At 39.2% G+C, this 21,492-nt stretch overlaps 2 protein-coding genes across 9 annotated transcripts in view; one reads left to right on the top strand and one right to left on the bottom strand.

Moving 5' to 3' along the window:
* Positions 1-345: 345 nt before the first annotated feature.
* EIF4E1B (eukaryotic translation initiation factor 4E family member 1B) lies at positions 346-19,452 on the bottom strand. Of its 6 annotated transcripts, XM_039356758.1 has the most exons (8): positions 16,789-16,927; positions 15,905-15,952; positions 7,710-7,798; positions 6,811-6,906; positions 2,972-3,035; positions 2,225-2,338; positions 1,363-1,502; positions 346-567 (listed from the first exon to the last, which is right to left on the bottom strand). In XM_039356758.1, exons 3-8 carry the CDS (start codon positions 7,742-7,744, stop codon positions 453-455), a joined length of 564 nt encoding a protein of 187 aa, XP_039212692.1. In that variant the 5' UTR covers positions 7,745-7,798; positions 15,905-15,952; positions 16,789-16,927; the 3' UTR covers positions 346-452. The 6 variants fall into 6 exon arrangements, with proteins under 6 accessions (XP_039212692.1, XP_039212688.1, XP_039212689.1 ...); XM_039356754.1 differs by lacking the exons at positions 15,905-15,952; positions 16,789-16,927 and adding an exon at positions 18,849-19,452; XM_039356755.1 differs by lacking the exons at positions 15,905-15,952; positions 16,789-16,927 and adding an exon at positions 17,881-18,031.
* Positions 16,783-21,492, top strand: part of SNCB (synuclein beta) — a 41,426-nt gene continuing 36,716 nt past the window's right edge. The window contains exons 1-3 of one of the 3 annotated variants that reach the window (XM_039356761.1): positions 16,950-17,278; positions 17,598-17,755; positions 18,194-18,328. In XM_039356761.1, the coding sequence (XP_039212695.1) occupies positions 18,208-18,328 (121 nt within the window). In that variant the 5' untranslated portion in view covers positions 16,950-17,278; positions 17,598-17,755; positions 18,194-18,207. Of the gene's footprint in view, positions 16,912-16,949; positions 17,279-17,597; positions 17,756-18,193; positions 18,329-21,492 lie in introns of those variants that run through there. The other 2 variants (XM_039356763.1, XM_039356760.1) reach the window with 2 other exon arrangements.

The raw sequence follows: 21,492 nt of genomic DNA, 5'->3' as shown, positions 1-21,492 counted from the left end.
ACATCTTTTTACTGAAAATAAAGTATTTTTCTATGTGGTATCTCACCCCGAGGCCATGTAAAACTTGAAGGGAGCCTAGTTTTAGGGAACAAACTAGAAGCAAAGAGGCAAGTTCTGTTTCTTGGCAAGTTCTTCTGCTGCCTTGGTACCAAGTAGTTCCCACAATTCTTTTGACCTCATTTAAGTCTTTTCTGATCACAGAACTCGAAAGTTACATGAAGCACATTCTTCTTTAAGTGACATTCTCTTAGCTTAAAGGCTTAAACTTAGCTTAAAATTGAGGGTAAGAACGATTTTGCCCCCCAAGTATAAATGCTTTCCATATAACTCTAGTCCAGTCAAGAATCCAGAATGCTTGGTTACATTTTAATGGGAAGAGTAGTTACATGCTAAATCTTCATGCAGCTCATCTTTAGCCATCCTGCCAAGGGTTGAGTTCAAGCCCAGTGAGCTCACACAACAAATCTGTTCTTCATAAGGGAGCCACTCTTGGTAGCTGTGTCTGCATGAGCCTGATAACCAATTACCATTTTTGAAGAGAGGCCCAGGTGTTCCTTATACACACGCCTGAAAGAGAGATTGAAGTAATTTTGTGTGAGCGCCATTAAAGATATCAATCCCCGTTGGTTTTTATTTCACACATTTCTTATGGTTCCTTTTAAAGAAATCCCATTTAATAAATCTATAGAGCCATTTACAATAAAAGAATTGCAATGAAAAAGGAAAAACAATAAAAACATACATTAAGACATTTTGTAAAATACAAAATACAAAGTGAAATCCATAAGATATATTAAAATGTGAAGAAAAAGTAAAAGCACCAAGTTAACATCATGGCAATACTCTAATGCCTGATGTTGGTTTGTTGCTGATTGTATGTGTATTGTTTTTACAGTTGTGTTTTATGGAGAATTAATCTGTCTTTCCTAGGTGCCAAAAGGGCACGAAACATGGTAACTGTTGGAATATTCATGAACAGGAAGAGTCATGTGGTAACTCAGTCAGCCAATGTGAAGAAAGTGCTACTGAGTCTGTGCAAAAGGTTACTGAGTTAGGAGCTGAATTTTCAGTCTCAGGTTTGTCTCTGTATCTCTCTGTAAGAGGTCTTCATTGAGCTATGTTGCTGTAAAGAAGAATGTATGGTGTTGTAAATATTTTGATATGAATACAAAGAAGTTATTTTGAATCAGCTAAATGCAGTCAACTGTGAGAGCTTCTGATTTATTTTTTCATCAACAGAGAAATTAAAATTCTCTAACAGTAACAGACTTTCTAAAGTCCATGGGACCTGCCACTGAAAAGGCCATCTCTCAGATAAGTACATTCCTCAGCCTGGGAGGGCCCTCTGAAGGTGACACTCACCCAATATGAATTACTCCATCCCGGTTCTCTGCCTCCCGGGTCCAAATGGCAATTTTATCCCCTTTGGCACGAATATTGATGACTGCCCCACAGACATCATCACTGTAGTCACAGAACATCTCTCCAATCAAGCACAGCAACTACAAAAAAGGGGCAGGAAGAAAATCCACATGAAATATACAGGGAACCAGATATTAGCATTCGTCTGATGTACCAGGTTTTTCCTGCCCTGAAGAGTTTAATATTGATATTGGGGGGGGGGGAAGAATAGACTCTTGAGAGATAAATGAGAACTAATCTTTTCTACACATGAACCTAATAAGTGAAAAATGCTTAAATCAAACATGTGTCTACATTCTTGGGCTGCAAGAATCCGAATGGCCGACAAACCTCAACAAAAAAAATACAGTTTCCTATATGTAGTTAGTTAGTTCTCTTAGTTGCCATCCAAAGGTCTGGATGTTTGTGACCCATATCTGGTAGCCCTACTGTGTTCAGGATTACACCCTCTCTGTTCAACATTTTTTTTAATCTCTTTTTCAATATTTTTTCTTCTTCTGCCCAGTAAGCTGTTAGAAAAGAGGGGGAAGGGAAGCACACCAGATGTCTAACTGATTGCTTTTAAACACTTTTTAAATTAGTCTGAGGGCATATTGCCCATCTCCGAATAAGCAAGTGTGGTCTCATTTGTGGAAGAAAGTACTGAAACTGAACAATTATATAAGTAGCTCTATCTACTAAAGAGAGACAGAGATGAGCTTTTGGATCCATTACCGAAATATGGCCACAATCCAGAGAACCACCTGGTTTCAGAAATGAATAGAGCAAGGGGAAAGATATAAACTGCATTCTGCTTGCTTACAGTCTCTAACCAGAAACGGTCAAGTTCTGTATGCCGCTGCTGCTTGGCCAATGTGATAAGCCAACGACCACCGTGCTTGTTCCAGTTATCTTCCCACATGGGTTCAATACCATCCTGAAAGAAAAAATGTTAAAGATAATAACTGCTTGCTGTGTACAGAATAAGGAAGATGATCTTGATGAAGATATTCAAGTTTTGTTGCCAAAGCAACAAAAAATAAAACATGTTTTAAGTTCAGAATGTCCAGATAACTTTTGGAAGAAATTCAGACAGGCACCATCCTAATTCACTGAACTATAAGGAGAAGGAGGAGAGATAACAGAGTCAGACTTGCAATCAGTCTCAGTAAAAGTAATTTTAGGATTCTTGCTGTTGATTTCTTGGTCTGGCCTACCTAGTGGATGTGTGTGAGTCATATACATTCTCACTATGTGTTAAGTTACAGATACATTCAGATGGGAAGCACTGGTTTTATGCCAGCAAGTAAGGCATAAAATTAAATCATTATTCCCTAATATGGACAACTTCCAAATATACTGACTTCCCAGCCAGCATAATTATAGCAGATAAAGTCCTATATTAGAACAATGCACAAGTCGAGAGAGTTAAGCTTCACAATAAAGGGATTCAAAGTATACTACCAGTATAAACTCTCTGTTTACCTTCATATAAGAGACCCTCATGTCACAATTCAATGGGTTTGGGGTCAGGTTGTTGGGACTTAACAAGTCCTGGAAGAGAACTTACTTTGAAAAGAGAATAGTCACAGCCAGACGTCAGCTTGCTAGCTAGTTGGATATGACTATATAGCCTGCAATTTGAAGAACAGGAGAGAGATGTTAGCAATATAATTGAATGACTTTATTTCTATAAGAAATCAAAATTGCATCGGTATCTCGAAAACCCTAACCCAGAATTTTTTCCACTAAATCCACGTTCATATCACAGGAAAGCATTATTAACTTCCTACAGCACTCAGCTGGCCTAGCTGCATTTTACATATTTCAGGTGACATTTTTAGCAAGGAGACACAGTTCATTTTCCAAACAATGTCAGTGCTATGCATTTTATCTTCATAATTATTTAAGGAATAGTTGAACAAGGATAAAGTACTCAGTTCCTAGAATTTTCTCTATAGAATGAACCAATGGGTAGGAATGAATGAATGAATGAATGAATGAGGGAGGGAGGGAGGGAGGGAGGGAGGGAGGGAGGGAGGGAAGGAAGGAAGGAAGGAAGGAAGGAAGGAAGGAAGGAAGGAAGGAAGGAAGGAAGGAAGGAAGGAAGGAAAGAAGGAACAATGATGTTATGGGTGATCAGTTTTCTCATTGGCTCACTCTTAGGTGTTTTAGGTGTTTTAACATTGTTTTTACAGGTCCTTAAAGGGCAGAGGTGGCTCAATGGCTTCACAGCAATTGCCCTGAATTGGGAGGATGGGTGCATATGATCAGACAAATATACACCATCCTTCTGATTCCATTTTAACATTCAGATAGGATTAATCCAGACGACAGTATTTTGAGTCTGCAGATTCTTCTCACGCAAAAGAAGCCAGGGTGGACAAAACATGGATTCATCTTCCCCCTTTCTTCCACAGTAGATAGCAAGACTGATCCTTGATTTTTTTTCTCCCTTTCCACATGGAGGCTAGCAATTTTTCTTTCTCTTGTGTGCAAAGTGGTGGTGGTTTGCTACTCCAGGACCATCTCTCCTTTTCCTTATCACTGGCAACCTTCAACATCCTATTCCTATTGACTGTTTGCAGGTAGTCCTTAGAATATATCTTCCCTTTCTCCTCCACTATAATTATATGTAAATACAGCTATAGCTACTGGGGAAAGCACCTGATTGTGAGATTACAGTCAGCTATACTTTTAGCAGTTGTTTTTTTAAAAACATATTTTATTGATTTTTTACAATAACAATCTTTAGTGCTTAGTAAACAGTGGGTTGTCTGGGTTCATATATTTGAAAAAACAATCAATAATGATTAATCTCTATAATTCCATGATCAATATATTAATTAATAGTATGTTTCCTTGATCTTCCCTTCTTCCAATAGTATTCTCCTTTGTCAACATTAGATAAATATAATTCTTAATATTTTCAATGCATACAAGGTTGGATATAAACATTTTTTGTGTTTGTACAAATAACCATGACATCTATACATAACATCTTTTCTAATTAACTTATGTTTCAATTGTATTTATAAAAGTCATCTTGTTAGGTCCCTATGTGTCCTGTTTTTAAAACTCTTATTTAAACTTAATTTCCCCTCAGTATTCAAACCATTCTTATCAGTCATAGTTTTCTCAAAGTTGATTACCTAAACATCTAAACTTTTCATTTACAGTCATACACCATCCCAATATTTTCATATTTCATATATTATAAAATGCTATATTACTTATATATCTTACATAACATCCACATATAACATCATTTCTGAAACGCTTATATTTCAATTATATTTATAAAAGTCATCTTGTTAAGTCACTACATGTCCTGTTTTCAAAATTCTTATTTAAGCTTAATTTCCCCTCGGTATTCAAATCATTCTTCTCGTCATAATTCTCTCAAAATTAATTACCTTTAAATGTCCAAACTTTCTATTTGCATACATCATCTCAGTATTTTAACATTTCATATATTGTAAAAAATACTATACTAGTTATATCTCTTATCCCTCTTACTATAGGGCCCCTTTATATCCAAAATTATCTATTTTTTTAACCATATTCAAACAAATGTTTAATCATGTAGTACTCCATCTGGTAAGTCGAATCAGATCTCTTAAGTCTAACTCTAGCCTTCTTCTTTTGCCAAATAACTTTCCAAGTTAGTATATTCCGCTTGCCAGGAAGTTCCTATATTTTTGTATGTGTTGTTAGGAATGAGAAAGACAAGTTGAGTAGGATGTATGCTTTTTGTCTCCCAGACTCTGATGATTTTCTTGGCAGCTCTATAATCCAATTTGTTAAATCTTCTTTCTTATCCTTGAATTTGTTTTGAAGTTCTGACGGATAAAATATCTTTTCCATTTTCATTGTTGTGGTAAAATCTTGTAGATTTTTTTCTGTGTATGTTAAGTTGTAATTCTCTTCATTTGTAGCTTCCCTGTTTAAGTCACTTTCTTCTAGTTTATGTTCCGTTATCTGATTTGTTTGTTCATTCTTTATCATCGTTTTCTGAGAGTTTTTTAATTGTAAGTTTAGATTGAAGATGTGCTCATTTATATCATCAAAGTTGGTATTTGATCTCATTGTGGTTTGAAATTATTGTCATTGTAATCTGTCATAGCATTGCATACATTTCCTCCTGAAAAGTGCATGTCTTGTCTTGGAGTATTACTCCTGCAGATCTCTGATGTTCCAGGCGAAATCTTTCAGAAGGGAATATTAGATGTGGTTTCCTGTTCCTTTTAGATAAATATGCAATATCCATTTCATCTCCTCCCTCCAAATAGTCTTTCACCAGTACCATAGTCTCTGTAATTAGCCTTATCAAACCAGCCAATCTCAAAATCCAAACAACCAAATCTTATATAGTTCTTATCTTTATATATGGTTTTTGTAATCCAATGTGTTTCCAATTGTCAAGGCATCAGTGAAAGCAGTATTTTATAACAATTCTTCTATTCAGGGGTCAATTATCAACCAGTCAGAGTTGCAATCCATTTAGCAGTTGTTTTAAATGCATTAGAAGAAGAGTAACTTCCCAGTAACTTTCTTTTTCCACAACTGCTCAGATATTTTTTTTTATTTTATTTTTTGTAAACAGTAGCAAATGCATGTAAGATGTTCTGGAAACATGGATGGAAAGAGGCCTGCTAACTATGTATTTTTCCTTTTTGTGTGAAATTGGGGAGGTGGGGTATTTTATTGCTCCAGGACACTTAGTAGCTTAGGATAGGAAACTGGATTAATGTCATTAAACAACAACAATAACACCCTGCTAATTATTAGCTAGAAGATCTCTGGATGCTTCACTGACTTCCTGTGTTGCAAAGTTTGCAGCAATTTACAAGAAGGGTGCTATTGGAATTGCCCACAGAGCTGGCATCAAATTTTGTAGATTGCAGTTCACTTGGGAGTTACGGTATAAGACTGGTTTTGCTGCAGTACTGTAGGCTAAGATAATTGCTTCCCTGAAAATGAGGAATGCAGGTGCACCTCAAGAATTCTTTATCAGGAAGTTAATATTGATCTAAATGCCATGTAGGAAATAATTGCTTTCCATAATTGATTTGTTTAGGAAAACCTTTGTATCTACTGAATTACTTACAGAATTACAGATACCCCAAGGCATTGGAATGAAGGAAGATCCTACTCTATATCAGTAAATTATATTCTAACAAGCTCCCATATTTGTTACCAGTGAAGGAAAAAATAGCAAATGGCATTTGTATTATTAATAATTTATACAGAAGTTCTCCAGAATCTTCTATATTTTTCCTCTGACCAATGTGAACATACTGCTGTTTAATCCACGTGCTAAATGATGTAACCTACAATCATATTATTTCTTTGGGATTGTATGATTGAAATATTAATGTGCGCGGAAGGGGATAAGGAAACACTCACGCCCAGAAGTCTTCCACAGTATCAAACTTGGTAACAAGCCGCAAGTTATTTTGCCAGGTTTTGCTCTTGTCATTTTTGAAGAACCATAAGGCCCACCTATGAATTAAAGGAAGGTACAGTGAAGTTACTAAACCAGAACAAGGTCAGGGATATGGTCTTTAAAAGCTAAGCCAAATTATCCTCATGCTTCTTAAGGCTTATCTTATGGAACCAATAAGTGCTCAGCTCAGTCTAAGTGTAATCAGAACTGATATTTGTAGCCAATACATACTAAATTTTCATTCTAGAATACCTGAAAAAAAAAATCAGGCTTTTCGCCTTTTCTCCTTTTCTTGCAAAAAAACTATAAAAATGAAAGTTGGATGATCTTAATCATTTGATAATGAACAAATATATTACTTGAAGAATGTGATTCCTACTAATAAGAGAAAGTAGACCGAAGACAGTTAATATATATCCATAAGCTGAAAGTATTTTCCTATGTGATATGTATAAAATCTGCAGATGCACATAAGTTTCTTAACTGCTCTTTGAGAACAAACCACCAAATATTTCTGACATTTACCGTATATGCCAGCGTATTAGGCGACCCGGCATATAAGATGACCCCCGTCTTTATCGCCAAGCCGCATTCCTAGAACGTCGTCTTATACGCCAGAAACTACCAGTATTTCCGGCGTATAAGACAACTCGGCGTATAAGACGACCCCCGTCTTTGGCGCCAAGTTTAGCGCTTCCGGAAGTCGTCTTATACGCCGGCATATACGGTAGATATATGTGTTCAGGACATTTATAGTTCATAAAAGGAATGACAGGTAAGAAAAAAGAATATTGAAGCCCAAGATCAGGACATTGGACATAATAAAATAAAATGGTGTGCCCCATTTTACTGCTAATACCTGTTCTGTAGCGGATGCTTGGTGATGTGCTCCATAACTGTCTCTCCTCCCTTAGTCTTGTGCTTCTGATGTTCTTCATGTGTGCTTGCCTAACGTTTGAACAAAGGGACAATGCTATAGCAATTGACAGGACACTCATTTTTTCCTGAAGTCTTTATTGGCTAAACAATAACATAGGCTAAAGATGATGAACCCTGAAGCAATAAGACATTACAGATTAAATAAAACCCCATAGGCTTTTCAGAAATTGAGAAGCCCATATATTTCAGGTCCATGTTCTTTCTCAAGAGCAAATGCAAAACTAGAAAGCTTTTATCTGGACATACAGCATTAATAGACAAAACTTATCTATGTGCCTTTTCTCCGGAATGGGAGAAGCAAAATATCTCTCAAAGTTTAGAAAGTTTCATATCCCAAGTATACTAAGATTTCCCCCCCCCCCAAGACCTGTTCCAGCCACAAGGAAAAACTGCTCTATAGTTTCATGTATTCATGATCCCAAACAGACCTAGTTCCTGCAACATGAAACATCTCCTGGAAAAGACTGAGCCACCATCTCAAAGGACAGGAAACAGCGTGAATAAACCAAGGCAATTTTTGGCTAAACTCTATTAGCAACATTACAAGCTGCCAAATGTCCAACTTTTTCCAAATCTTTAGTCAAAGTAACAGGAAAACAAACAGTGCCATGTTCATTTTACATAACAATCCCCAAGGCAAGCAGAGAAGAAAGCTGACGTTGTTAGACTTTGCAGGTTTTGTTTAAAGAGCTAAGGAGAGTAAATAGAGCTATGAAGGAAAACTTACTGCCCAATGAGCTAAACTAGCTAAACTTAGCTAGTTTAGGCAAGTTATCTTGGGCCTCCTTCTGTTTTCTTCAAGCAACAGCTTGAGAATTGTTTTCATAAGCTGAAACTTTATATTCCTGTTCCTTCAGTCTTCTCCATTTAGTGTTGTAGAATCATGGTAGACACAATTTATTTGTTCTCCTAGCATAGATTCAGCACCTTTAGTAGGCCTACTATCGCCATTACAGTAACAAGAAATAAGATTTCCCAACTTGCAGAGTATTTTGTTATACTTAAAGGTACAGGAAAGCTTTCTATGCAGTTTAGGCCATATAATGTAGGTCTTCCGATTTATCTAGGCTGTGTAAGATCAGAATTTGGAATATAAGCCAGGTTAGAAGAGTTTACTATGTGTACTTGCTTGGAAGTATACTGTATCCCATTGCATTCAATTGAAGTCCTGCATGATACAAACCAAAACTTCACTTCCAATGTATGAATCAGCCTAGCTCCCCAACCAAAATGTGTTCTTGAGAAGTTAAACATGGAATGGAAAAATTAACACTCCATTTTTGTTAAGGTGACCAACTTTTTTACAATGAAAAGGAGGACACAAATAAATTGAAGAAAAAATATCATAAATAAAAGAAACATTTTATTCATTGCAACAATAATACAGACAACTTGCATGTGCAAAGTTTGCCAGCCGAGTGTTTTGGCGCGCTCAGCAGCAATTCCTATTGGCTTTCGAAAGCCAATAGTGAGAGTAGCACAACTCAGGCAAAAGTTGAAAAAAAAAACATTAAAAAAAGGTGCAGTTCTGAGCATTCTATGAGAAAAAAATAAGCCCTGCAGATTAGTCTTTAAATATTGAAAAGGAGGAGATGTAGGAGGACACTTTTTGAAGGAGGACAGAACTTACAAAAGGAGGACTGTCCTCCCTAAAGGAGGACGGTTGGTCACCTTATTTTTGTGAATACTATCTCTGCAGCTTGCAACTCAAGAAAAAAGGAGACAGAAAAAGCTCAGCAAAAATAATTAAATTCGGTATTACCTACCATTGCTGCTGCCATGATTTACACAATATTTTTTTTCCAATTCTTTTTACTTAGAAGGTATTTTGAGAACCTCTTTAAATCCCCAAACCAGACAGGCTCTTCTTTGAAAGAGAAGAGAGTTGAGTGCATGTCATTTGTAGAATCTGATAACTTCCTTTATTGGGTGGAGCATGACATGCAGGGCAAAACAAGGCCGTTAGAATGCCTTTAATGTTAAAGGACCTGAGTCAATTTATTTATGACAAAATTAGAACAAAAACAAAATAGAGATCTGGGCAGTGGGAGGGAGAGTCACTGTAAAACTGAAAACAAGAGGAATCTGAACAACAGCAATTGTAGAATAGAAAATGGATGTGGGTTTATTTTTTAAAAGAGGCTAGCATTTGAAGAACAGGTTACTTTTTCAAGTCAAATTACACCAGATTCCATCAAGGTTTTAGGAGGCTCTTCAGTGATGGGATTCAGCCAGTTTGCACCAATTCAGTAGAACTGATAGCTAATTTTGTTGCACAGGCCCAGAATGGACTTCAGAAAGCGGCATCCACACAGAGAACCGGTTGTTCACATATCTGAATTCCACCACTGAGGCTCTTGAACATCATGTTGCCAGTTGTCATCTATCAGCCTGTCCTTGTCTGCTCATTCTGTCTGGGCCCAACCCACACCAAGACAGGGCAAGATAACTGGATGCTGTACCTAGGAAGAGCTTAGGACAGTGATGGCAAACCTTTAAGAGACCGAGTGCCCAAAAACTGGCCCCACCCCCACTGCACCCGCTCCCCCACCCCCATTCCACCTCACCCTGCCTGCGCGCAGGGCCACTCACCGCCTCCAGGGCCCACCACAGATCGCCCAGGCAGCCCAGCAATGCCATGGCGGCCACGGTCTCTGCCCATGCCCCGCAGCATCAACTGTGCGCGTTGGGGCGTGAGGGCAGAGTATTGTCTATGCTGCCTGGCTGCCATGTCCTTGGCTGCGCTGTTCCACATGGGCCACGCTCGGGGGTGACTCTCCTCCAGGGGGGCTGCTGGTGAGGAGGGGGTCGCGAGGGTAGGCAAAGCTGGGGCAACGACACGTGTGCCCACACAGAAGGCTCCGAATGCCACCTCTGGCACCCGTGCCACAGGTTCGCCACCACTGGCTTAGGACATTTGCTCTCTCTCAGTTCAGCTTACCTCACATGATTGTTGTTGTGAGGAAAATAGGTGGAGGAAGGAGTATTAATTATGTTCACTGCCTTGAGTTACTTATAAAGTAGTAAAGGTAGAATAAAAAAATGTAAATAAATACATAACAAATAAACAGTTAATAGTTTTCCAAAATAAACTAGACCTTTCAACTATGCAATCAATAAAATCCAGCAGTGAACTAATTAATCTGATATTCAAGTTTCTGAAAAGAAATATATAATATTTATATTTATATATAAATATATTTAAATAGAATATAATAAATAGAAATATACACTTGAAAAACAGTGTTTAGTGTTTTGATTTGTCATCTCTTTTATATGGGTAGGGTGTTTGAAATTATTTATAAACTGCATGAAGGCAATAATTCAGCTAGCAGAAAGGATAAGCTTCATTCATTTCCTGCATGTCTTGCATCTTTCTTTACACACACACACACATTCACACGTACACACACACACATGTATTTCTTGCCAGGAAAAAAGTGCAACCCTGATTTCAAAAATACAGAAAAAGCAAAAAAATTTCAAAGGCTGTCAAATTCCAAATAACCCAAACTTTTCACTGATAAATTTAATATACAGAAATAACTTTAAAAGTATAAGGCTTTATTGTCATTTGTTTATACAGCAGGAAATAATTTTTAAAAAGTTTCTACTTTCTTTTGTTTTCATAACTAACAAATGTAGCTTTAGGTTGATTTCTTCTAATCTTTTGAGAACCAGCTCTTAACTACAATGATTAGATTCATACACTGTGTTAAGCTATGCTATGATTTCGTTTGGCATGTTGTGTGAAATTGGCATTGTGTTTCGTAATTATATTTATGACTTTAGAGCAGACATGTCAAACTCGCAACGTCACGTGACATCACGCAATGTATCGGGACAGTTTTGCCATTGCTGGCAATGGGGTGGGTGCAGCTTCCGCGTGACATGTCCGGCCCATGGGCTGGCAGTTTGACACCCCTGCTTTAGAGTGTTTTGCATCAATAGCAATAGCACTTAAACTTATATGCCACTTCATAGTGCTTTACAGCCCTCTCTAAGTGTCAGCATATTGCCCCCAACAACCTGGGTCCTCATTTTACCAACCTCAGAAAGATGGAAGGCTGAGTCAACCTTGAGCAGGTCAGGATCAAACTGATGGCAGTCAGCAGAGTTAGCCTGCAATACTGCATTGTAACCACTGCGCCATCATGCTTCATCAATCCAGGCACTTAAACTTATTAAACAAATTATAGTTAAGGAAACACAGGGATATTATTACAGGTGATCCCTGACAAGCCTATACAGAGAGAATGCAGAGTAGCTGATTTGGAACTGAAACTGAATCAGTGACATAAAATGCAGTAACATTGAGATTCATGCAAGCTTTCTCAAATAAACACCCCAGGAGATATTTGAGATGGAGAAGTCAGCTTAACGTATAGAAAAGAAAGGACACAGAATTATGTAACACAGAGCAAATCAGAAACGTAGATAAAGCTTTCAGATATATAGGAATGATGGGAAAAAGATAGTAAGAAAAGACTATACAGATCAATGAAGAAGAAACCTTAAATTGTAGATGCTTGGAACTTAAAGTTGTTGCAGGAGCAAAACAGGAATCCATCTGAAGATATGAACACCCTGGAAGCGCAAACATCATGATGGGACAGAAAATAAATCATTGCTATAGCCCAATGTTTCTCAAGCTGGCTGCCAAGATTCAGAAACACTGCTATAACATCCTGAGACGAATGAAAATGGAAGTTTAAATTATATTTTTAACAAAGGCAGTAGAAAGAGCAGATCTGAGAGAGAGAGAGAGAGAGAGAGAGAGAGAGGGAGGGAGGGAGGGAGGGAGGGAGGGAGGGAGAGAGAGAGAGAGAGAGAGAGAGAGAGAGAGCAAAATGTCCAGAAAAGAAAATGATCCTCCCAAGACAGCCCATTTCTAACATGTTTGCTGTGAATAAGTCAGGGTAGATATAGGTCTCTCTTTTTTTTTATTATAAATATTTATTAAGTTTTTAAAATTTTACAAAAACAAAACAACCCATCCCCAAACCTCCCCAACCCTCCCATTCCCTCCCCCGACCTTCCTAGAGCTGAACATAGGCTTAATTAAAATTTCTTCAAATAATCTAAAAGAAAGTATAAACCATAAATAAATCTAAATACTAAATACATTAATTAAACAAATTATAAGATAATTAACAATAATATATATATAAGAAAACATAACTACCAAAAAAGAATTACTTAAAAGAAAAAAGAATAAAGAATAAGAAAAAAAAGATAAAAGAAAGTATAATAAAAATAAAAAATGAAAATAATAAAAAAGAATAAAATCTATAAAATATTTTAAATTTTAAATATAAGTTATTGAAAAGCTAAATAGTATTTTTAATATCCAACTTATATTGTATAAAATCTATCCATTTTTTCCATACCGCAAAATACTTCTCCTGCGATTGATCCTTCAAGAAAGCCAAAATCTTTGCCATTTCCGCCAAGTAAGAGACTTTAAAAAACCACTCTTGCAAAGTAGGCAGAGATTCCTTCTTCCAACATTGCCCTACCAGCAGCCTTGCGGCTGTAATTAAATTTAACATCAATATAGTCTCTTTAATATCACAGTCAGTAACAATACCTAATAAAAACAATTGTGGGGTAAATTTTACCCTCCTTCTAAAAATTCTTTGAATATTCCAAGTCAGGGTAGATATAGGTCTCTTAATCAATTTGCTGAATACCTTTATGGATAAATCAACATTCAACAGCTTAATGGCTCACATCTCTTTTGCTCAGGCAGACAACAATACTATGCTTGGGGTGGTGTTTGATGTATCTGCCCACCCATATACTTAATAAGTTGCTTTCGTTTTAAATTCCTGTCCTCATAGTCAAGCATGTTGGTCCCTCACTATACTGTCTGCAGCTCTTTCCTACCTGTCCAGAAACAAACTATTTCTTTTTTGGGTCAAAATGGAGAGCAAGAACCCCTCCCCAACAGGGTCATTTCTCCAAAACATCTGCTTTATTTAAAAGTAGCCAAACAGTGGTAACTGGAGATTCAGAAGAGGTGTTATTATTATCTCCAAACTTCTGGAATTCATACATTCAGACTGATGAAACAGAGCTACCTTTAAGAATATGCAATGCATCTATCCTAGCTTCACCACTCCAGAGTGGAACAGAAATCAATATACAGGTTTTTCAAAGAGCTCACAATATGTATCTTGTTTCAGAAATCTTTATAATAACAACCACCCAGATGGATGTCTGAGCAAGCAGAGAAGAGCTTTGGCCATTCTAAGCCAGCATGATAGCATTGCAATTGTTAGGACTAAGACTTATTTGTGTACATTTTCCATGAACTTGCAGTTCTTTCACACATCGTACATTGCCCCAATTGGACGCAAAACCCCAAAATTTTTCATGAATTTAATTTTTTATTCCTAGAATAATGTCCCATTCCTGTGTCCTTCATTTGAAAGTCTTATATGTTTCTCTATATTCATTGACATTTGTATTCATTCAGGTGATCCATGATCTAATCTCAGTTTATTCAGGAGAAAAAGCAATGCAAACCCCCTAATAGTAATGTCTGCTTCTTGTAACTCAAGAAGTAAATTTTTCCCTACAGATGGAGACTCAGCATTAACTTGTTTTCAACATTTTTCTCCATGGAATGCTAACCCATTCTCCTGTCAATCATGTCATCTGCAATCCAATATGGTACAAATACATAATGTAGAGCAAAGGCAGAACAACTATCAAAATGCATGAATTATGTAATTTATTTATTAGAAAATGTTCTCCTACAAATCTATTATATTACATCTACTCAGTGAAGTATAATCTTTTAAATTTTACATAAAGTTATAACTATATAAATTGCCCTTTTTTAAAAAAAAAGTTACTAAATGTAGTTTCTGGATATTATGTCCTTATATTTTTATTTGAATATACATATATGTATACCTAATGTAAGGTAACTTTCACCAACTCTAGATCTGAAGGCACTATGAAAGAATTCCAGTGACTGCTATGTGTTACGTGCAAACCTTATTTATAGTGAAATCCAAGTTTATTTATTTACTGTATTTAGTTTTTTTTCTCCCCCCTGCATGGTATAACACAGTGGTGGCGAACCTATGGCACGCATGCCAGAGGCGGCACTTGGAGCCCTCTCTGTGGGCACACGCACCATTGCCCCAGCCCCGCCTCTCCCCACGGCCCCCTCCTCACCAGCAGCCCCCTTGGAGGAGAGTTGCCCCCACGCGCGGCCTGCACAGAGCAGCACAGCCAAGGACATATCTAGGCAGCATGGACAAGACTCCACCCTCGTGCCTCATAGTATGCAGATGATGCTGCGGAGTGTAGGCAGAGGGCGTGGCTGTCATGGCACTGCAGGGCTGCCTGGGTGATCTGCTGCAGCGGGCCATGGGGATAGTGCGTGGTCCTGCGAGCGGGCAGGGCAAGGGGCAGGCAGAGGCGGAGCAGGCAGGACGGGAGGTGGAGCGGGGGCAGGGGGGCAGTTTTTGGGCACTCGGTCCCTAAAAGGTTCGCTATCACTAGTATAACAGATTTAAATTATTGAGATTTGGGGGGGATCAGAGGGATGGCTTCCACCTGCCTTTTGTTTTGGGAATGGAGTAATATTTGTTTCCATCCTGGTAAGAGCCGGCCTCCACACTCACAAACACATACATATTTAAATAGTGATACATTCAGTATACCTCTAAGCAGTTCAAAATCTGTGTTCTCCTTCCTCTTGTGTTTATTTTCATGTGTTGCAAATCCTATCAAGATAGTCTCTCTAACCCCCAGAGCCAATCTACAGGAAGGTGGAGGAAGAGAAGGATCTGTTTCACTGACAGATGCCAATCTTTCTGTATTGACCCAGGTTATTGGTTTAACTATCTAAAATTGACCCCAGATTATTACAAGATTTTTAAATTTAGCAACATTCTTACATTAAATCTAAAGTTTGTATTAATTTGTCAAATGGGATCATTATCTTCAGATCTATTTATTTATATTCGATTTATTTATCTCAAACAAGTGGCTGTGAACAGCAAACAAACAAGAAACAGCAGAAAACCAACAAAACATCAAAATGAATAGATAATCAGCATCCAAGATAAAAACAACAACCATAACTTTTCTTACTTTGGACACATTATATGAAGACCCAGCTCTGTGAAGAAAGCTGTAATGCTGAGAAAGAGAAGAGGATGATCAGAAGCAAGATGAATGGACTTAGTTACAGCATCAATAGGTGCACTGTTGGAAGTCCAGAAGGATCAGGGTCAGAGTGTGATGGAGAAAGTCTACTTATGTGGTTGCTATGAGTTAAAACCAACTTTATGGCACTTCATCATATATATATAAATATTAATATGTATGTATATATGTAGAATAGAATAGAATAGAATAGAATAGAATAGAATAGAATAGAATAGAATAGAATAGAATAGAATAGAATATTGCCCAGGCGTGATTGGACACACAAGGAATTTGTCTCCCGTGCATAAGCATATATACATATATATCCAGCTATTTACATTTTTACTTAGTAAATCCTTTGAAAATCAACGTGACTTTTCAGGTTGCATTATGAAAGATCTTTATATGAGGCCAGCGTTCCAGCTGCTGACACAATTTGCTTGTTCCAATAGGCCAATCAGATGCCAAGGAAGGAATTTTTTTTCCATCCTGAAGGTCAACCGCCTCCTGAAGCCTATGTAGACTTAACTATGCCACCTGCCTCCGTCAACTATTTACTCTCGCCTTCTTCCAAGTGGCAGGGCAGCTTTTCAGTCCAGACTAACCTACGGCTTCTTAGCCAGACTAGAATCTACTTAGGTTCAGAGCCTAGAAAAAAGGCTGCCTTGACCAGGCCACTTTCTAAAAGCTCCTTCTGAGCTAAATCAATGCATATTTTGACACCCAAGACAAGGCCTGTGGTTTGGCATCCCGCGGCTGCCTTCTGAGCTTAGGGTCTGCCTCCTCCCTCTACGCGGTATCTAAGAGCCGCCACCCACCCCGCTAACCTCTCCACGGTGCCCCACCCCTCGGCTCTTCTCTTCTCATTGCTCGAGCTCCTTCTCAGCGAAGGGGCAGGAAGGTCTGGTGCCTTCTTTTCGATCCCCGGGGCCAAGTCACCGGGCCGTAAGGTAGGCCGGGGGGTGGGGGGTGGGGGTGGGATCTTGCTGCTGCTGCATCTGGGCAGGACCGAGGGGCGGAGAGCCCAGATTGCGTGCTATGATGAAATCCCCTCGCCGGCGGGTATAGGGAGACGGCGGCTCATTGCAATATTCAGCAGCGGTAGCCACGGAGGCTCCGTCTTTCGTCCGCTCGCTCCTCTCCGCCTCCTCTCCTCCGCCTCCTCCCCACCCCACCAGCTGCTCCATGGCAGAGCTGCCCTGACTCCCCCGCTGCACCGCGCCGCCAACAGCCCCGCCCGTCAACCCGCTCTGGCCCGGAATGATCTGAACCCTCCGGTAGATAAGCAGCCGAGTCCAGCGCAATCACCGATCGCAGGTGAGTGGCGCCTCGGCAGGCTTCCTTCCCCCAAAGAGCCTGGAGCGTCCGCTTGGACGGGAGGCAAGGATGGGGGGGGGGCGGGGAAACAGCAGGTCGATCGTAACGCTCGCCCTGAAGGTGAAGCCCTCGGTCTGCGCAGGGTTGCAACCGCTCTCCGGCGAGCGTAGCCTGTCCTCCGCTTCCTTTGGAAAGCGGAGCAGGACTTGATAGGTGGGGGGGGGGGGAAAGGAGATGGCTCGTGGTCTCGGGGATTCTTTTCCACCAGAAATCTACGGCCATTCCCTTGACTCTCCCCGTTTCCTCCTCTGGTTTCAAGGACGCGGAGTCACCCTCGTTTTCGCCGCCTTCTTCGTGGGTGAAAAAGCATCCTCGCCTGCGCGCGCTCTCCGTGGTCGTGAGCGATGCTTTTGAGGAACGGGGCTCCAAAGGGGTTGCTTTCCGCCCCCCGCGGCTGCAACCCCTGAGTCAGGCGAGGTAGGCCAGATCTAGGGTGGCAGGCCAGGACGAGGGGGACCAGCTGTTGCAGCAGTAATAACTATCACCAGACTTGTTGAATTGGGGGGGGGGAGACGAAGGTTACCCTTCCCCGAGGGACCAACCTGGACTCCAACAATGGCTATGGAGGTGCCCAGACATCCCCACCTTCCGCTCCTCATTTGGAGACCCAAGAGAGACAGTCTCCTGTCTGTTCCAGCACACTTCCCTGGCAGGAAAGCAGTGCTTGCAATGAGATAACTGCTGAAGATTATGAACAAGGTATTTTTGTGACTACTGTGCTGTGAAGTATATAGCCTGAGCTACTCCCAATCTCTTTAAAGCCTGACTCCCCCCCCCATCCCCGATAATCTGGGAGCAGCAGCACCCTTTGCTGAAGCCATCTTCCATTCCACCCCATGTCTTCTCTCCATGCAGAGCTCAGTGCCGGGATGGATGTGTTTATGAAGGGCTTGTCGAAGGCAAAGGAAGGGGTTGTTGCTGCAGCAGAGAAGACCAAGGAAGGGGTAGCAGTAGCAGCCGAGAAGACCAAGGAAGGCGTGCTCTATGTTGGTAAGGTTGCTGCAGGCAAATCTGCAGAGCTGCCCCTCTCACTATGCCCCCCCCCCTTGCAGGGAAACAAATCTGCCAAGCAGAGAGAGGAAGGATTAAAAGAGGAGGAGGAGGAGGAGGAGGAGGAGGAGGCAGGCTTCCATTGGTTGGGGTTTTATCATTATTCTACTTGATTTTTCCAAAGTGACAAGTGGCTTCTCTTCCTCAATAATTATTTCTGTATATGGAATGATTATAGATAAAGAAACAAAAAAAAAAGTCCAATAGTATGATTCCTTTCTGAGCTTTCCTGTATCCAGCCTTTCTGATTGCCTTCAGTATCCGAAAGATTTTATCTTTTAGGATTCACCTAAATATGAGATTATGTTTGATTTTCAAGTAATTATCAACATATGTCTCCTTTTCTTTGTGATTGATCAGATTGCTCATCCAATTAAGAGACACAGGTTGAATGCACTGGTTTATTTAATTTGCGTTTAGTATGTTGTGTGAACCCAACCATTAAAAAAAGCCTCTCTACCTTTTTCTTCATGATCTGAGGCAGCTTCAGTTCTGAGATGTGATTCCCTTTCTGTAAAGATACAATTCCAGTCATGAGGCGAGTGCTCTGGAGTCTTTCTGTTACTCTACACATAGATGGAATGCTTTCATTCTGCAGGGAGAAAAAAAAACATTGGGGTATCTTAAAGCATTTTTCCTTCAACAAACTCTAAGGCTATAGTTCCTTGGGAAAAAGCAGCGATGTGACAGCTTATGAATTAGTGTTAAATTTCAGCCAGTTTGATAAATTCACCAATAAGCAGCCATTCCCAAAACACTTGAATAAATCATGCCTCCACTAATATTATGTTCTCTTTTGAAATGATGAGATCCATTCCCAAGTTCTTCATTCCAGAGATTCATCTATCAACTTCTCATTTTCATTCCATTTTGTCATTCATCATCCTAGTGCTGACTCACAACCTTCCTGTACATTTGCTCTTCTTCCTTGTAAAACTAAGCTCAATAAATAAAATAATCATTGAATTACAACAGTGCAGTTGTAACTAATTATAATTGTGATGCCATTTGCAAAAAGCAAGGCAACACAAACCTTCAGCAAGACCATGAAGTTCAGATAGTCTTTGACTTACAACCATTCATTTAGTGACCATTCACAGCTACAACAACACAGAACAAAATGATTTATGACCATTTTTCACATGATCATTATAGCACCTTTGTGGTCACGTGATCAAAATTCAGATGCTAGGCAACTGGCATGTATCTAAGATGGTTGCAGTGTCCTGGTGTCACATGATCACCTTTTGTGATCTTCTGACAAGCAAAGTCAATGGGGAAGCCAGAGTCATTCAACAACAGTGTTGCTAACTTAACAACTTCAGTTATTCACTTAACAACTGTGGCAAGAAAGACCAAAATTGGGGAAAAACTTACTTAACAACTCTCTTGCTTAGCAATGGACATTTTGTGGTTGTAAGTCAAGGTCTACCTGAACCAAGGTCAAAAGAAAGAATTTAAAATAGTAATTTATAACAGCTTTTTCTCTGATATATTTACAGAAAAAAAATAATGAGAGAGAGAGATGTGAATGAATCTAATGCTTTAAATCAGGAATTTAAATTAGGAAAAAAAACAGATGTGATAAGAAAGAAAAAGCAATGTGATGTAGACCCTACTATCTCCTAGCTTGGATACATTCCATTCAACTCTTCTTAATTTGTATTCCTCAGCCAGTTAGGAATCTGGCCTTAACTTGATCAGCTCACAATCAAAACATCAAAGGCAGATAATAAAATTGATTCGAGCTAAATGTGAATCCAGGACTTTCCCCCCCCAAAATCTCTATATTTTGCCAATCCAAATCATAAAAACATCTCCAACTGTGATCTGCCATCATGGGGAATGCTAGGCACCACTTAAGAGAAATGCTGGTTAAACTATAGAACTATAGACTAGCAATGGCTATTAGTCTTTATAGCTGTATAATATCTCTTGAATTGCTAGCACCAAATTTTAAATGCCAACTGTTTGAGAATGATCAATCAAATTGGGACAGATCGTCCTGCAGAAAATCTATCTATCAGTTCACTAAGATTCGATGGTACATAATCAGCTGGTCAGTCAATCAATTGAGTAATAGTGCAAAACAACTATACTAGCCCACCTAATGTGTGATTTCTGAATATATATTTGGTTAGCCACTGTGTGCCACAGAAGTAGATTCAAAGAGCCCTTCACTGCTGCTGCTGTATCTGTAAAGATGTCATCTTGAGAGTGAGATGGGTGGTCTCTAAATTTTTACACACATATACACACAGAGAGAGACAGAACAAATATCGTGTATTATTTACACATACAATAAAATGAGAATACATAATGGTGTTGTCCTGTAATTTTTTTCCATCCTGGTGATTTAAATGAATTAGAATATAATTCCCATATTTCCTGCCAACATAGCTTCCAAATCTTGTGATTGGAGAATTTGTGATTGTAGTTATCTTGAAACTAGCTCTGTATGAACCTTATGTTTTTTTCTTCAGCTAAGCCATCATTCTTTTGCTTTGTTCACAAAACATGCTTTCCAGGAGTTAACTAAGCATGTTGTAAAAGTAATCTGGCTTTGCAGGATCTGGTGAACACTAAATTAACCAAATAGCATGAATTCCAGCAATATGCTTGGATGAAAAAGGTAGGCTTACTTTGGGGTTCAGTGTTCTAGGCATACATAGCTGTTCCCTGCACCTTGGCCAATTTCTCTTCCTCATATCTTCTTGAGTGTGGTCTCTTTATTTTTTCAATCTGTAGGGTTTTTCCAAATTCCTGTTCTACTATAGAAAAGATACATTAATCTGCAACCTATATTTAAAAAAGGGTTAAGGATAAAGGAGAAAATTGAGAATTGATTAGGAATATCATGGTGTGTCTTGTTGAGAAGAGCCACACTCAAGGAACATTCCTTAGCAACATGCTAAGCCCCATTTAATGCTATTTTAGCTTAGCTTCATCCTCACTGGCCAACATCAGGCAACACAACTAAGGAAGCAACCATATTTGTAGATTTGCAACCTTTTTGAAACAGATTCTGGCAGTTTCATATGACTTGCCTGTCAACACTCAACAGGTTTTTGTTTTCATAGTTTTGTTAATCAGACTGGAGGAGC

This window comes from Crotalus tigris, unplaced genomic scaffold (genome assembly GCF_016545835.1).
Source record: "Crotalus tigris isolate CLP2741 ecotype Arizona unplaced genomic scaffold, ASM1654583v1 scf7180000018829.1913635, whole genome shotgun sequence".
NCBI lineage: Eukaryota > Metazoa > Chordata > Lepidosauria > Squamata > Viperidae > Crotalus > Crotalus tigris.
Note: the sequence above shows the minus strand (reverse complement) of the source record. Positions and strands in the feature narration are given on the sequence as shown.